This window comes from Uloborus diversus, chromosome 8 (assembly GCF_026930045.1).
Source record: "Uloborus diversus isolate 005 chromosome 8, Udiv.v.3.1, whole genome shotgun sequence".
Taxonomy (NCBI): Eukaryota; Metazoa; Arthropoda; class Arachnida; order Araneae; family Uloboridae; genus Uloborus; species Uloborus diversus.
This window is the reverse complement of record NC_072738.1, coordinates 3,314,070-3,332,355: the sequence shown is the minus strand read 5'-3', so window position 1 is coordinate 3,332,355 and position 18,286 is coordinate 3,314,070. Positions and strand designations below refer to the sequence as shown.

Sequence of the window (18,286 nt, the reverse complement as noted above, 5' to 3'; positions counted from 1 at the left end):
GTTCAGTAAAACTTACACATAAAATTAAAATTCACGCAAGCACAAATACATAGTACATGGCACAAGATAACGGAAACATTAAAATACAGTTCTCACAATGAAGCATCACTGATAGATACTCCAAACTCATTAAACCCACATAATGCCTTTAATTGTTAGCATTTCAGGGATTCTTCAGCACAATTAGAAGCATGAGGTTAATGAGTGCATTGAGTGGGATATGTCAATATCATCAAAAGATAGCATAATGATTCATATCTTTCAGAAATTAATAGCATTAGTTTTAAATGCAATGTGACGGCAAAAGTTAGTACTTTCAATACAAAATTGGTCTGCAAGTCTGTAAAAATAAATGTTTATCAAGGTCCTGACCACATATTTCTGCAGATGCTCCTTACAGCTAAAAATTACCAAAATAGATATTTTTTATTACTATGATTATTTGAAATTGCAAACATCTTTAAAAAAACATACTTTTTTTTTTAATATCAACATTTAAATTTTTTCAACAAATGTGTAAATCAGAAGAAGATGTCAAGATTTTTTTTTTTTTTTTGGTGATCATTAATCCTTTGCATTTGACTGTCGCAGCAAGCCTGACATTAAAAATATTCGATTGGACTCGCATATTGGTCACTTCCCGACTCGCTCAAGCTTCTTGTAATAACTACTAACTCTTATGTTGGGGTTCTACACCTTTGTATTTCTTGCACTGAAATGTTTTGGTATTGGCATGGCTGAGTTCAGACATTGGTGAAGGGTAAAAGGAAATTGAGCAGAAATGGTTAAGAAAAACAAAATTCAAAAATTTACTTTTTTATAACACAAAATTCTTTTTATTTAGCATAATGGAAAATTTTGCATTTTTCTATGCAAGAATAATATGTGGCAGACTAAATATCAGGCTACTTAAATATACTTTCTTTTTTAATACATTTTATACATTTTGAAGACTTATTTTGCAAATAGCTCAGAATAGAAAAAGCTTCACTAGGAGACATGTTTCTAGATGGTCAATGGCTGATTTACAATGTTTTGCAACAGAATGAAGAAGAAAAAAAAAACCCTAATATAATATTCAATTGACACTTTTTTTGTACTTTTCCTGAACCCTAAAAACAAAAATATCAAATTATTTATAAGCTCCAGCATTATCAGCATCGATCAATAATAGGTTTATTTACAAAATTGCCGTTTATTTAACAGTTTTCTTTTACCAGTGATACATCGAGTGACACAATAAAGCGCTGGACTATCTAAAACAACAGATATACCTTTACTGGCAGTTTAAATAGAAGAGGAATATGACAATTTTGCTTAATTTAAACTTCCCACAAACATTCTCTTGCACTTAAATTGCATATTTATTCCCAGCTGATTACCAAGCAAATCAATTTCAGCATAGCATATGTTATAGAATGGCTATTGTGATAGAGAATCTATCACAACAAACATATTCCCTACGTATCTTCTGTTATCACATGCACAGATGGAGCAGAGAGACCATTTAGTAGCAGATCTGGCAGTGAATTGTACTTCGTTTCTGCCCTCACACTACAAACCCACATGACCTCATTCGTCACGGGAACAGTAGCGTGAGGGTTGAAACAAAGTTGAATTCACTGCAGATTTGCCAGTAAATGGTCTCTCTGATCTATACAGGGTTTCTCCCAAAAGTAATGAGCCTTATTTTTTTACCACGCGAATATACCACGCACAGCTTCACGATCAGTTGGAAATGGTGGAGGGGACTCTAAGCTTTCCAGAGATGCCTGGTTCCGAGACCCACGTGATAACAGGCCAGACAACTCCCCTCCCCCCCCCCCCCGCTTCGTTACGCCACCAATAGTCGATCTTTGAACTTGGCGCGAAACTTGGAAAGCAGTGCAGTCTACCAGTTAAACAATAGTGCTTCTTGGTCTGGTTGAAATAGATGAAATAGGAAATATTAACTTCGGCTGCACATTTTTGAATACAATACTGTTGGATTTATCTCATCCTTTCCACGTACCGGAATGTAGAGGCAATTAAAAAATATATATATAATATAAGTGTCTGCTGAGTGAATTTGAATCAGCGATTTCCGCTTCCGAACAACCTGCATGTGAAGAAAAAAGCTGGGCGTCTCATGGAATAAATTTTAAAGTTCGGAGGTAAGTACTTTTCTCAGATAAACAAATTTACATTTTATGCAGTTAAGATTACTTACGTTTTCCTCCATTACACGAACAATTGTCAGTTTCCTTTCTGATATCTTTGTCTGTAATTTGTAATTTTAGTATACTGCTTTAATATTTGAAACGGTTAACTTGCAACTTTTTATGTCTTTATTTTTTCAACTTTGTACACGCATTTATTCGAAATGGATTTTCCAAGCTGACAATATACATATGTCAAAATTTTCTGCAAATATACTTGTTGCTATCAGAAGCAACGTAACTTGGTGTTGATATTCAGTTAATATGCAAACAAGTTTATTGAAACAGGCTTTTAACTGAACTAATCTTATATTTTCCGTTTCGATTAAATTGTTTCATACGCTAGCATGTGTTATTTTGATCAAAAAACATTCCTTGATGGGCTTCCGTAGTTCTGAGATAGAAGATTAGATTTGAACGCCGGAGGTCGTGGGTCCGATACTCAAACATTTCCCCCCAACTACGCCCCTGCAATGTTATTCAAACAAGCTGGTTCTGTGCATAAATTAAAAAAATATACCGTATATACTCGCGTATAAGTCGAGAAATTTTGTCCAAAAAATGAGATCAAAGGAAGGGGTTCGACTTTTACGCGGGTCAAATTTTCCGAAAAAATTTTTCCGATCAACGAGAGCTGGGAAGCTACGAGAAATGCCGATGTGCGGTTACAGGTAGTTGCTGATAACTTGATCGTGTGAAAAAGTAAACTTATTCAAAAATAATAAATAAAAAAACCTAAATAATACACATAAATAAAGATACCTTTATTCCTCTTTATTAAGGATCAAATCAGCGATTAACAAATATCGTGAAACGTATGAAAATACTTATCGTCAACAGTCACGCCATTCAAATAATTAACTGCTATACTTTTTGTTTTAAGAGAGGCAACATACTTGCTCAATCATATCTTTTCAAAGGGGCCGTGGTAGCCCGATCGGTAGAGTGTCGGATTTGGAGCCGGAGGGCCTCGGGTTCGAACCTCGATGGCCGAAGACCCACCGTCGTCATTAAAGGGGACTGGGCGACGTTAAATATGCTCGTGGTCTCAATGTCCTCCAAGTGAAACGATACCTCTGGGGGTGCTAATTTCAGGTAGCTATTAGCTCCTGGATTAGTTCAAAATTCTCATTAACTGTTGGATCCGGTGGTGGTGCTGCCATCTATCGGTATAAAAAATAATGGAGGCAAGGCACTTAGTATGCAGATCCCTCGACATAATACAGTTGTAGTCAGTTATGACTCGGAATCGAATCTTTTCAAAGCACGTGCGCACTTCTGCCTCCTGGTTTTGATATCATTGTCGATTCTGCAGCCGCCGATGTATACGATGACGCGGTGATGACGGAAGCGGACTTTAATGAACTTTTTTTTGCGTCCGACTCGGAATCCGAGTTCGAAGGCTTTTAGAAATGTTTTCCTATTTAATTTGTAAATAAATGTGTTCATTATTTTGAAATTTCTTTAAAATAATTCGCGATGTTTTTGGAAAGTATGGGAGTCGACTTATACGCGGGTTTTAGATTTTTTCTGGATTTTTTCTCTGAAAAAGGGGGGGGGTCGACTTATACGCGAGATCGACCTATACGCGAGTATATACGGTATACGGTTTTTTTTCACTGTTGTCTTTAAGTTTTATGATATTTATGCACACATTGTGGTTAAGTTAACGGTATTCATAATTTCTGGGCTTGCGAAAGATTAGTTTTGAGCAGTGGATACACAACGTGTTTTTGCCAAATACTCTGTGCTTGTTTGTTTATGCTTAAAAAGGGCAAAATATCTTGAACTACATATTTTTTGAACTCCTTGGGTTTTCTGTTAATAAGCTTTCAGGAACTCTGAAACTGTAACATAAATTGAATTAAGGGGCTGTCTATAAAGTATTATGCAAACTTTTGAACAAATCCCCCCCCCCCTCCTCCTTGTTACATGTAACGCTGTTCAACATGAGCATATTGTTATAAACAACGCGTGATGTCACACTTCTTGTTATCCCCTCCCTTCCCCCTGTCACAAAACTGTCACATTGATTTCCTAAAAGAGCATACTCAGCAAAATGTTGATCTAAATTTAACATATATGAGGTTTTAAGTATTAAAGAAAGTTGCTAAAATGGTCATTCTATGAAAAGTTTTTTGAAAAAGGTTACTTTGTCATCAATTAATGCTTTTTAAAATAATTTTTCAAAAGCCTAAAATGATGAACTATTAAAGCCCCCCCCCCCACACACAAGAATCATTAGCAGCAGAAAAAGCTGAAAATGGAAAAGTAGCCGAATTCCAAAAAAAAAAGGCTGTTTAGATATTGAATACATTTTTTGGATGTACAACATACAGTATTCATGATGTTGTATTATACATTCTTTAATTAACGTTTTTCAAGTTGAATTCCTGTGTAATTTTTCGAGAGTGCTCACCGAAGGGGGGGGGGTCGGAATCATAGTCTCATAGTAATGATAGCTTTTCAACGGCTATAGTTATAAATAACTGTGCCCTTGAAATTTTAAGGGAGATGGAGATGTTTTGGGTTTTTTTTTTTTTTGAAGTTTTCATAATTGAAGGGGGTAGGGCACCGTCTACTTTGGGGAATGGCACCCAAGCATTCACGTCTTTTGAAAAGCATAAATTTGCTCAGCTAAGTTAACATTAATAATATGGTATTATGTACTTTAATTTGATGTTATGTCTTTGAAACATATTGCAGTCATGTTTCCCGTTTTCTTAAGTAAAAATGTTTATTTATTTTTTAAAATTTCATTTAATTCTTATTCAAATACAATAGTAATATTATTTTTTGTTTTGATGTAATTGTAAGATGAAAGTTCATTTATTTATTTGAGTACTTCTTAAGACTTAATGTTTCAATACAATATACGAGTAGTTAAAATGCGATTAGTTAAAAAACAATTTCCAATGAAAAATAAAACTGTGTTTATTTATCATTTTGTTTTAACATGATTGTAAAATAAAATCGTGTTTAGTTATTTGAATACTTTGTAATACTTATAAATGTTTTTATGTCAAATATAATGAATTAAGCTCAGTGTATTTTTTAATGTATGATTATCGGTTCCTTTTTATGTTTTCAAATGAAAAAGTAGAACTTGTAATGCTACTAAAATAACAGAAGTCAATAATAAATAAACCAAATAGTTTTATTTAACCAAAATATTAATCGAAGTGCTCACTTCCTAATATCATTGTGGATCGACAAACGATGACGTCATTTGCTAGTTGGATGGCCTTCCTATCTCGAAGGCCTCGCTGGTTCAGTCGCCTAAGAACTCTCGAATTGATGGGAGGTTGTTTTTAGTGAACCTCTGCACAGAGAACTTGTTGTGATCTTATGAATGTTGTTCAGGATTTCCAGATGCTTTCATTTCAGATCCTTTTTCACCTTTGGGAACAAGAAGTATACCAGGGCTATAGGGGACCCGTGGCACCGTTAAAAACACCAATCCGGGTCAGATAGGTGTTGACAACGAAAGCGATTGGACAAGACTTTTGGCACAAGTTTCACGCAAATGTTATGCATGGCGAAGTCTTCCGTAACAATCTGATGAACATCTGCTTTCGACAAATTTAACTGTTCTGACATCAAACGAGCACTCATTTGGCGGCCTTTGTTCAGCAAATCTTACACACCAGTGACATTATCGTCTGTTCGTGATGATGATGGACGCCAAGAAGTAGCCTCATTGGCCACTTCCTCCCGGCCTTCCTTGAATGACTTGTGCCACTTTTTGACCTGCTAGTACGACAAGCAATCACCCTTAAAGGTCTGAGTTGACACATTAAACGTTTTCATCCCCGTCTTTTGGAGTTTGAGGCAAAATTTTATCGCAAAGCGTTGCTCCAAAGTTCTCTTCATCGTACACACCACAACGAGGCTCTGAGTGGAGGTTCACTAAAAACGACCTCACACCGATTGGAGAGTTCATAGGCGACTGAACCAGGCATCTCTGGAAAGCTTAGAGTCCCTTCCACCATTTCCAATCTCTCGCAAAGGCGTGCATGGCATATTCTTGGGGCAAAAAAATGAGGCTCATTATTTTTGGGACAAACCCTGTATGTGCATGTGATAACAGAAGATACGTAGGGATTATGTTTGTGGTGATAGATTCTCTATCACGGCTATTAGCTTGGGCTACAAATTCTGAGCACATCCTCATCCCGAAGAACATTTAAAGCATTAACTGTATTGCATTGGTTCATCACATGCTACTAAAATTTCAAGACTCAAAAATGCATTTATTATATTCATAAATCCCCCACCCCTTCCCGTACAGCTATTTTGATTCGCTAACTTCTAAAGCATTGCTGATTCTGCTTAAGGACACCACCTTTATTCATCATGCAGAAAACTTTTATTGTGTTTAAAATAGTAAAGCATATATTTTATTAACAGTATATTTCTGAAACACCTTCTATGTAACAAAACTATAAAAATAAAAGAATATGACAGCAGAGCATATGTAGGTTAAAAAAGCATTGCAAGGAAAGGACATTAGTAAAAGCATATTTACGTTTTTAGAAAATAGGTAAATGATCCAACTTGAACTTGCAAAAATTTTTTAAGTATCCCAAAATGATAAACTACAGCATCGTTTTCAAAAACAAACAAAAAATATGATGGACTCGAATGACATGGGTTCAGTGACGTTGTTCAAAAAGTACATTTTATCTTTCCGTTTTATTCTTTGCCAGAGACAAAAGAACATAATGGTGATAAAAAAACTGAGTACATAATGGCATGTTCATCTTGATACTAAATGAGCTAGTACTATTATTCCTAAGTAACTTTTAAGTTACTAGCTTCCACTTTCTTTGTTTTCACTAATAAAAGTAAATAACTGTAACCCAAACTTATTTTTAACTGAAGAAGAATAACTTTTAGTATAAAAGCAAACAACTAGTCAAACAAAAAGTTGCTTGATGATTAAGATAGGCAAAATGTGCAAACAGTGAAACATTAAAAATACATACTAAAAATTTAATAAATATTTATATTAATAAAAGAACACAGCAATTGACATGCCTGTTTCCAAAAATAAAATTAAATAATTTGTATACTTTGAAGACCAGCACTGACTAGTGCTCCATCAGGCATATATTACTAATATTATTAGAATTACAACCGCAAACTTATAAACTTGTAAATTAGTGGATAATCTTTTGATTTATTTTCTTGAAGTTTCAACAATCCGTATTAATTTTACAATCTTTACATTCTATAAAGGCAATCTTTAAATAAAAGAAAATAATCTTTTGTGGAAAACCAAATACAAAGCAAATTCTGTTGGCAATGCACAAATAAAAAAAAAAAAAATCACAGAAGTAAACAGTTGCATTAAGGTTCTGCAAGCTGAGTTTGAGTACAAATTTAGTAGAGACCAACAACAGATCTCAGGTCTGCTAGGCTAGCCCTAGTCAATTTATCATCGCTAATCAAGGTCAAGGGCCCTCTAGAAACCATTCACTCCGCGCCATCTTAAGTACCGTATTTTCGGGATTAAGCGCCGCGGCGCATACAAGAAAAAAAGTTTCAAAAATGTGGATGCGGCGCATATAATGGGAGCGGCGGGTATAGTGTTTTTTTTTTTTTTCCCCGATCAAGTTTTAAAAAAAATCCGAGTTTGCAAAAAAGTTGAACATTTTACCAATAGATGGCGCCACACTTTTCCCTTTCGTTTTGCGAAATGAGCGACAAGCAAAGCAAAGAGGGGTAGCCATGAGGGGAGGTGAGTCAGCGATTGCTGGTGTTGCACCATAGAGAGAAACGCTAAACCACGTGAGCGCTGAATGACGTGAGCGGCGAGGAAGCCTCATCGAAGCGAAGGGGGACGGAGGGTCAAGGAAAGGAGCTTGTTAGCAAGACTAGCAGGGGAGGGGGGTGGAACTTCCAGTTTTCTAAAGGGGAATCACCCCTTTCAACAAAGTGGGTTGCTCGGGGTGGTCAAGTGACCTACTAATTGAAAACTTGTTTCTCCGTCTCCCATCCCCAATTTTATTCACTCACATCGTCGCTTTTGCTGTCGTTCGTGCGTTCTTTTCTTTCTTAAAGTTTTTACATCGAGTTTCATCTGAAATGGCTCCTACTAAACGACTTAAGAGTTACACTGCAGCTTTCAAGTTGGAAGTTATCGCTAAGGCTGAAGCGATCGGAAATCGTCCTGCTGCCCGGGAATTCGGAATTGATGAAAGATGTGTTCGGCGTTGGAGGTCCGAAAAATCAACGATCGAAGCGATGCCGAAGACAAAACGTGCCCGACGAGGAAGATCAGCTCACTGGCCGGATTTAGAACGGGACCTGAAGAAGTGGGTAGTGGAGCAGAGAGCTAAAGGAATTTCCGTTTCGACTGTCCGGATTCGAATAGAAGCCAGGTGCATCGCTGCTAATTTGAATATTTCCAACTTCAAAGGCAACGCGAATTGGTGCTTCAGATTCATGAAGCGGAATCATTTGTCCGTCAGGCAGCGAACAACTGTGGGGCAGAGTCTTCCAGCTGATTGGATGGAGCAGAAAAAAAAGTTTTTAGACTACGTCGAGAAGCTGAAGAAAGAAAACAACTTTCAGCCTCATCAGCTTATCAACATGGACGAAGTCCCTTTGACTTTCGACTGCCCTCCCAACAGGACTGTCACATCTACCGGTGAGAAGAGCGTCGCCATTACAACCACGGGGCATGAAAAAACATCATTCACGTGTGTTTTGGCTTGCACGGCTAGCGGAGAGAAGCTGAAGCCTATGCTGATTTTTAAGCGGAAAACGGTCCCGAAGGAGTCTTTCCCGTCCACCGTTGTCATCCGCTGCAACGAGAAGGGGTGGATGAATGAGGCCCTGATGTCAGACTGGTTTAACGAAGTTTGGAGAAAAAGGAAAGGCGCTTTTTTCCAACCAAGTGGAATGTTGATTATGGACTCCATGGCGGCGCACAAGACCGACCCTGTGAAGGAAGCGGCGCGGCAATGTTTGGCGTCCCTGGCCATCATACCAGGTGGGCTTACAAAAAAGTTGCAGCCCTTGGATTTGGCCCCCAATCACAGTTTTAAGAGCCACATGCGTCAACAATGGGAGTCCTGGATGGTGAACGGACTGCACGAATACACGAAAGGCGGCAACCTGAAGAAAGCGTCGTTCGCGGAAGTGGCGAAGTGGGTAGCTGCAGCTTGGAATGCGGTAAAGCCGAGCACCATAATTTCCGGCTTCACCGAGGCGGAGATCATTCCCCGAGTCCCGGATGTTGCTGCGGAGGACGATGGCTCCGATGACGAGGAAAACAGCCCGGAGCTCGATGCAGACTTTCTAGGACTATTTGCGTCCGACAGCGAGGACAGCGATTTCGAAGGATTTTGAATCGCCGATCCATAGTGGATGCGACCCACTGAAAAAAGCGTGCTTATAGTGGCGCCGACCACTTAAAAAAACGTGGAGCGCCATGAGGAGAAGGGTCCGCGTCCCGCGCTCTGGATAACCAACCAATGTCTCCTCCCAAAGTACGAAAATTTTAATTATAGTAATAATAATATAGTTATGTTAATTATATTCTTTTAAATTTTATTTTCATTTTATTGCAAGTTTCTGAACGTCTAAATTGCGCTTTTAAGTTGCGTTAAGTTGGATGCGGCGCTTATAATGGGTGCGGCGCGTACATTAATTTTTTTTTTCCGGCGACGATAATTTTCGATGCGGCGCTTATACTGGGTGCGGCGCTTAATCCCGAAAATACGGTAATTCAATCAAGTACGACCTTCCTTTGCTCAAGACTACCCTATTAAGCTTTTTAAGCCTGGAATCATAATTTAAATTTGAAAGTCTATTTAATAACCACCTAGCCTGCCTTCGAACCCTTTCTAATAAGCTAATATCTTTCTTACAATGAGGAGACAGAACCTGAACTCCAAAGGAAGAGTTATCAAACTTCTGTACAAAGGTTAAAAACATTCATAATTACAGATCATTTGTCGATAACCTTTTTTATTTGGACATTTTGAATTCGTTAATGAATGTTTAATAATTTATTCCATTTAAAAAGCATTTGGCTTGTAAAATTACTAGAACCTAGTGACCCTCTATTGCAGTGCTTCTAAACTTTTTTACTTGATGGTGCACTTTGTAGTTGGCTCAATCCTTGCGGCACACTGAACTTAATTTTATATGTCAATATGAACAACGGTATATCTTTACTAATAATAAAGCTGAAAGTCTGCATCTCTGTCTGGATCTCTCTCTGTCAGGATCGCTGTGACGCGCATTGCACCTAAACCGTTTGGTCGATTTTTATGAAATTTGACACAAAATTAGTTTGTAGTATGGGGGTATGCACCTTGAAGCGATTTTTTGAAAATTCGATTTTGTTATTTTTCTATTCCAATTTCAAGAACATTTCCCCAAGCAAAATTATCATCAGATGGACGAGTAAATTACCAAGTTATCATAACGTGGAACCGTAACATGGGCAAGCCAATTGGTCAGAAATTCATCATACATTATTTGTAAATACACAGGCGAACCAAAAGACCTTTTAGTTTTCTACTACGGGCAAAGCCGTGCGGATGCCACTAGTTAAAAATAATACTTTAAAATGTTAATGATCAATTTTTTTTCAGTTTGACAAATTATAAACCTATGTGTGACAGCTTAAGTAAAAAATTTTGTCATTATCCTTTAAAATCATTACTTTTTAATCTTTACTAATAATAAAGCTGAAAGTCTGTCTGAATCTCTGGCTCTATCCCTCTCTTTCTGTCATTTCTCTATGACCCGCATAGCGCCGAAACCATTAGGCCAATTTTCATGAAATTTGCTACAAAATTAATTTGTAGCATTGGGGTGTGCATTTCAAAGCGATTTTTCGAAAAATCGATTTTTTTTTCTTTATTCCAATTTTAAGAACATTTCACCGAGCAAATTATCACAACGTGCACGAATAAATTACGAAGTTATCATAACGTGGAACGGTAACATGGGCAAGCAAATGAACATAACAAACTGGCGAGAAATTCATTATTTGTAAATATACAGGCAAACCAGAAGACGTTTTAATTTTCTACTAAGGCCAAAGTCATGCGGGTACCACTAGTTGAAAATAAAACACATCTCCGCTCTTCCTTTTTCTACAACTCCAAAAATACCGGGGCACACCAAGGATCTTATCGTGGCACACCAGTGCGCCGAGGCACACCGGTTGAGAAGCACTGCTTTATTGAACAGTTCCCAATATGTTAATGTCTTTTAGAGAAGGGGTCCAAAACCGAACAGGATCTTCTAAATAAAGTTTACCAAGCTTTTGTATTGATTTTGCAGGATCAGATAAACCTCAGTTTTTCAGGAAGGAAAAATAAAATGCCTTTTTTACACGAGTAGAAAGAAGGGCAGAAGGGCTAAAACATAGAAACAGCTAGTTACTTCAAATCACAAAATTCTTATTTGTGCATTGTCCACAGTAGATTGGTTCTTTTTAATTTGAGTCACAAAATTATTTAATAGATAAAAGAGGAAACTAAATATGCAGCCTGACTTATATTTTACACTAGTCTCAGAATCTATACTATTTGCATTGCAGCAAGAAGCTAGTCATGAAAACTTGAAAATACAGTCTCAAATAATGTTTTTTTTTTAATGTTATAAATACCAAATCTAAGTAGTAAACTAACAAAGCTGGCACAACTTAAGTAACCAAAAAATACATATATATATTTGAGCAACATAATCAGACTATCACAAAAAATCTCACCGACAGAGTTTCCCCGAGATCAAATTGTGTAAAGTACCTGTATTTACAGCTCGCCTATTCACATCGGATTGTGCAGGGGATTCTGGTGGGTTGCTGTCAGTCGATTTGCTGCTTCCGCTCTCTTCATTCAAGTCCAGAAGGCTGCAATTCGTTAAGACATATTTTTGTTAATTTTATGTAGCTAGTTTTTTGCATCATGTCATACAGTGTAACAAGAGATGAAGATTAACTCAAACAGAATTAATGTGGGTCTTCCGTTTATGTATCTAAAAATATCTACCAAAAGATTTTGCTTGCAGCAAAATTGAACAATATTTCTCCACAAAATTTAAAGTTTCATAGCATGTTCTCATTATTGGATTGAAAAGAAAAAAAACTTATAAGATTACATTAGTGCAAAGAAAATTTTACTATGCAGAGATTGTATTTATTATACATTGCTTTTTTTCTATATACAGAATATGATAATGTACTTTTATTTTTTTTAACATTAGTTTTAAGCTAAATAAAAATATTTTGTCTTTTTGTTTTCTGTAAGTATTATGTAACATTGAAATGCTGACCAACCATTTCGTAGCAATTTTTTTAAACTAAAAATAATAATAATAATAATAATTAATTAATATTTTATCTTACTTATAAAGCAATAAATTTAAAAACTGATTGTAGAAAAATAATTTTAAATAGTTACACATTTTTTAACATTTATATTAGAGTACACTAATAATCAATATTACAGAAAGGATGTGGGAACTGTTCACATGCATTCCTTGATGTTGTGTTCACAAGTGTCCCATCAGTTATCTACCTTAGAACTAACTTGTAAAAATAAAGAATTCTAAATTTAATTTTTTAAAAATTGAACATTGTCACATACAAATGTACTTGAATATTCATGTAATGGTATGTAATAATTAAATTCAGCTTATTAGTTAATTTAAAATATGTTTTCATGAGAAAAAGACAGTGACAAAATTATATACAAGACCTGCTAAATCAAAGAAGTTTTCACCACACTGGATCATTGCTCTAAAAGTCTAGCCAAGAGATAGGACTGGTACTGCCATTACTTGATATTTTTTAAAGATTTTTTGCTAGAAGTTATCCTAGTAAAACATACCATGATTACAAGTGCCCTGTGCTCACAATTAGCCCTCTTTTCCCCTACATATAACAGAGAGACAGAGAGAAAGAATCTGTTTCTTGGAACTTCGCACACAATTAATATTTTTGTTTCTATAAACTCATAATAACACTTCAAAACATATTCAGAATTATTTTTCAATCATAAACAAGAACATTGATAAGCATATGATCTGCTGAAGAAATTTCATTCAACAATTTTCTTAACTTATCAGCAGATATTTTAGTTTTGATCTGATGGTTTACATGTTTCTCTGATTCCACAATAATCATGACTTAACAGTGGCATATTTAAAACTTCCTTGAAGAAGGTTGAATTGAGGCATCTCTAAATCGGGTAATTTAGAAGAAATAAATACTTTTCATTCATGTTACAGAGCTTTAATAAGTCAAACAAAAAAACAAAGAAATTTATATTTTTAAATCAAAATTTTCATGTACAAGGCTAATTAAAAATGACAGGGATTGTGAAACAGGGGTCGAAAATATCCGATATTTTCAATCAGCACAAACTAAAGTATTCAAAACAGCAAAAGCATCCTCAAATCACTCTTTATTTTCTTACATTATTATTACACTATGTAGATTTAAAATTAAGGTTTCTTTCACTATTTATATCTAATATTTACTTTTGAACTTTTACTAATTTTAAACGAGTTGATTTAGCATTAGCTGATTTGCTCATTTTTCTTCTGTTAGTTACTTATACACAACTATATGATTCAGAAATAAAAAATATGCATTAGTCAAATCGCAGGCATCAACGTTTAACATTTAATTAGCTACCTTTCATATGAATTGAAATTGTTACATTACTAATAGTTTTATGAATATAAAATACCACTAAAAAAAGAAATATTATATTTCTTTGTTACATTAATGATGTATTAATACATCAAAAAAATATAGTACATAACTTCTTTGTTATTTTTTATAATAAATGAACAATATTACTATGATTAATATAATTTTTGTATCAAAAATACTTCAGTTGAAGAAATAAATATCGAAATTATCAAAAAATCATATTTTAAAATAAATATCTGATAAATATCATGATATATATCATGATATATATCGGTGAATACTTATGAAATCATAACTTTAAAGGAATATTTAGTAGTTCACTTGGTTAAATAGCATGTAATACTTTGATATTCTATGAAATGTAAAAAAATTGCTTTCATAAAAGAAGGCTAAGCAAGAGGAACTCACTTGTGTCGTTGTTCAAAGGCGCAATCTCCACCTTCAACAGTTTCCATGTTATAAATATACAAAATGCCTTCGCCAGAGACCACTAGGACCTTCGGACTTTTCTTTATCCTGTAAAGAATATTTAATGATTATCAACAGTTCACTAAAATTTAGATATGAAGAATTTTTCCCTTCTCACACATATTTACCTAAAAAGGAAAAAAATGCATATTAAATTCAAAATATTTTTACTTACACCAGTTTATTCATTAATGCATTTTTCCCTCTGGATAGTGATGGGAATAATCAACTCGTTCAAGATCATTCAAGAACTCTATTACAATGTTTTTATTTAAAACTAAAACAATTTCTTAGTTAAAGAAACATATTAGTGAGTGATTCTTTCAAACAATATCACAGTTGAATACTCGCTTATGGAGCTACCCTTTCAAGAAGTTCAATTAGTTACTCAACAGGTTTATTTTACCTTGAATGATTTATAACTAGGTTTGATGTTAACTAGGTATATGTTAGGTTTGAATGGTTTTGAGACTTTTTTTTTTATCTGAACAAGATTGAGTGGCAATAAGTTGAATCATCAAATTGAAGAATGGTCATACAATTTTTTGGATACTCTTGAACTGATCAGTTGTTAATGATATCATTTGAAGGAATCAATAAGTTATTACAGAAATAAATTATGAATTTTCATAACATTGGAAACTTAAACTTACAATAACAAATGAAGCAATAAAAGACATCATTTAAAAAATGAATAAATAAAGAGAGAAACCAAGTTTGGGCCATAACTGACTAAAGTCCCAAAACTGAAAAAGAAAAAAAAAAATGCATATAGAAACCAAGACAGAACAGGTGCTTGGTCAAAAGCGTACTACTCTCCCTCTTCCACAACTAAAGTTTTTTTTTTTTTTTTTGCTTAATTCCTATTCTGCAATTAAAATACCAAATGAAAACTTCAGCACTTTTCCTGAAAAAGAAAGATTTTAGACAGCCACTGGAATAAAATAAGCACTGATGGTAAGTTTTATGCTGCATTATTTTCAGCATTAAACCATGTCATTACTAATTGCCAATTTGAATGGTCATTGATAAATTATGGCAAATATTTTAAAGGCTTCTCCTGCTTGAATTTGCTAATTAAAAACCATAGAATTCCACCAGGAAAGTTTCACTACTGCAGATAATGAAAGGCTGAAGTTTAAGAAAAATCAAAGCAATGAAATTTGCATACATTTGTTTAAAAGTTATGAGAAGACTTTTTTTTAGTACAAGAAAGTGGATCATTTTGACAAACAGTTTCTGAGTTGGCAGCAACAGATTGTTGAATAAAAAATTCAAACCAATTTCAAAATCTGAGATCTCACCAGGGATATTTTTCTCGCTACCTATTTTTGTGAAAGTTTTTTTTTTCAGTATTGTTTTTGTGAACTTTTAGAGACATCCTAATTTTTGTAAAAGAGAAGTAGAACAAGTGAAATTTTAGTTTGAAAAGTGTAAATGTCATCTAGTATTATTTTTAACAGGTTTCGTTTTTTTTTTGGGGGGGGGGAGCTAAAAACCTAAGAAGTACCGAAAATACCATCGTAATTTCAGCTTAATGCACTATGTACTGTGTACAATATTGGAAATTATGAGAAAAACGGTTCCCCAAAACATGTTAAAATATTGCGATAATATTGCATAAATACACTTAGGCGAGAAACAGCTAAAAATTAGTTAAAATACCACAAAAAGGTTGCTATTTAAGCGATTGTTCATATAAACCGGCTTAGAATTTTATTTCATGCATAAATTTTGTTTTAAACATAGAAACAAATTTTATGTTTTAAAATGTAAATTTTTGTGAAATTTTCGATGTTTTTGTGAAGTTACTGACTTTATTACTTGATTTTTGTGAAAGTACCTATTCCAAAACAAGATTTTTGTGAAGGTACCGAAAAACAGTAGCAAAATCAGCCTATATTGGGACCTGCTCACTGTCAGGTATTAGCAAATTTCAAGCAATACTTTGCTCTGATAAGGGATGGTGGTGGCAAATTGTGTCAGTTAATGCATTGTAAAAAAGACAGAATTGAAGATTAAATTAATTTACTTACATGGCCAAAGCACAGATGTTCCTGAGGCCAGAGAAAGGTAGGTGGACAGTGGCAAAAGAACGTCCTTGACAGAACATATCTGCCACTTGTGTGGGTAAGTAACTAGCTGATTGGATGATGGCCTTTCCAAAATAGCCGATCCAAGTCTGGGGCTCTTCTGAAGGTTTTCTGCAGTGAGAAAATGACACATGAAACTTCAATAGTAAAAATAATGATAATAATATATGACATTTAAAGTTAAATAATAAAATAAATCACAAATTTAAATTATTCATCATAAACATTTTTCAATGTTTTCAAATTTTTATTTCTCTAAAATAGCTTTATCAATTAAATGTCAACACAAGATTTGGAGGCCATAAATCCCTCTTTCAAAAAAAAAAAAAAATCTAAATACCTTTGCACATGCTGTGCCATAGTTAAATAAAATTTGCTATCAATTTAAAAATTACACATTTCATTGCAGTGCAAGAACAGCAACAAATTTTGCTAACAATGATATTTGTATCTATGCTAAAAAAATTGTTTTTTAACTAGCTCGATATTATAATAGATTTTATTTTACAATAAGTGTATCGCAAACATTACTTGCATTATACAGTATCATTATTATATAATAGCGGGGAGATCAAAGAGGAGGGGGGACACCAAAAATATTATTGATTTAAGTCTTAACAATTAACAACAGTCACTGCACAAATAGATAACTTTAAAAAAATATAAATATTGGTGAAATATTAATGATGGCATGTTTTACATGCATTCATTTTAAAAGATGACACCTGGAGGGGGGGAAGGATTGATAAAAAACAAAAAGTACACAAACAGGAAATTAACTTACATGTCTTTGAGTTCATCTAGTCTAAAAATATGTACAGTTTCTGTGTTGCTTGATGCACTCAAAAAAGTAGAATCTTCACTGAAGGATAGGGAGTAAATTCGAACACACCTATAAACAATGATGAAAGTCAAATCAAATATAATAATACATTCCCCTTTAAAACTTGTTTCAGACAGCAAAATCAGAACTCTAGACATTTACGCCCAGGGTTGGCTTTCTGCCGGCAGATACTAGTTATAACCGGTAAACACTGGCAGAAATTAAAAAATATCTTTAATAGTTCTAGTTATTACTTAATCATATTTGTTTGAGTAAACTAAAAAATGTAAATCCATTTCATTATTGCAAAAAGTAAAATCTATTGCTATTGCCCTTGATTTTTTTAGTTCAGAAAGAGAATTGTTCATTACAGATGCTTGTAACATTTGGATTAGTCGAACGAATGACAAGAAACTTATTGAGGCTTAAGAAAAAAATGTGACGTACAGATTTAAACAGGGAGTTACTGATTATCATTTGATAGCACATTATTGCCTCAGAGCAAAAGTAAGTTATCTTACTCTTATTTCTGGGATTTTTACTGTTGCTCAGAGGCGATGATATATGCTTCGTCCAAAGTGCTTGGGATGAGATTATCATGTGCTCAAGAAGAAAGTGAGAGTTTTACTTGCCAATATTAATACAGATTTTACACATAATATAGCTTTGCAAAACAAAGTAGGCTCGTTTCCTGAAACATATTTTTCTAGCCAAGTTAGGTGAAACAGCTTTTAAAAAAGTTCAATACATGAAAGTCTCGTTAATCTTGCCTGGATTATAACACCCGTTAGTTCGGTTGAACTTGATAAAATCTTCTCTAATTTGAATGGTGATAATATTGTAAATAAATTGCATTTTGGTTAACATTTAATTGTTTTTCCCGAGCATTTTCTAAAATATGTGAGCAACTACTTTTACATCATTTTGTGAGTTTCTGCCAGTTTTTGCCACAAATGTGGCAGAAAAGGGTTTTTGTCATGCCGGTTTTAACCGATTTCTGCCAGTGGTTTTAAAA

At 34.4% G+C, this 18,286-nt stretch overlaps 1 protein-coding gene across 2 annotated transcripts in view; it reads right to left on the bottom strand.

Annotated features, from left to right (window-relative positions):
• The window catches only part of LOC129228726 (WD repeat domain phosphoinositide-interacting protein 2-like), a 48,738-nt gene that overhangs the window by 13,981 nt on the left and 16,471 nt on the right, over positions 1–18,286 (bottom strand). For both annotated transcript variants that reach the window (XM_054863410.1, XM_054863411.1), the window contains exons 7-10: positions 17,233–17,340; positions 16,392–16,559; positions 14,296–14,403; positions 11,975–12,078 (exon numbers count right to left, since the gene is read on the bottom strand). In XM_054863410.1, coding sequence (XP_054719385.1) covers positions 11,975–12,078; positions 14,296–14,403; positions 16,392–16,559; positions 17,233–17,340 — 488 coding nt within the window. The remainder of the gene's footprint in view (positions 1–11,974; positions 12,079–14,295; positions 14,404–16,391; positions 16,560–17,232; positions 17,341–18,286) is intronic.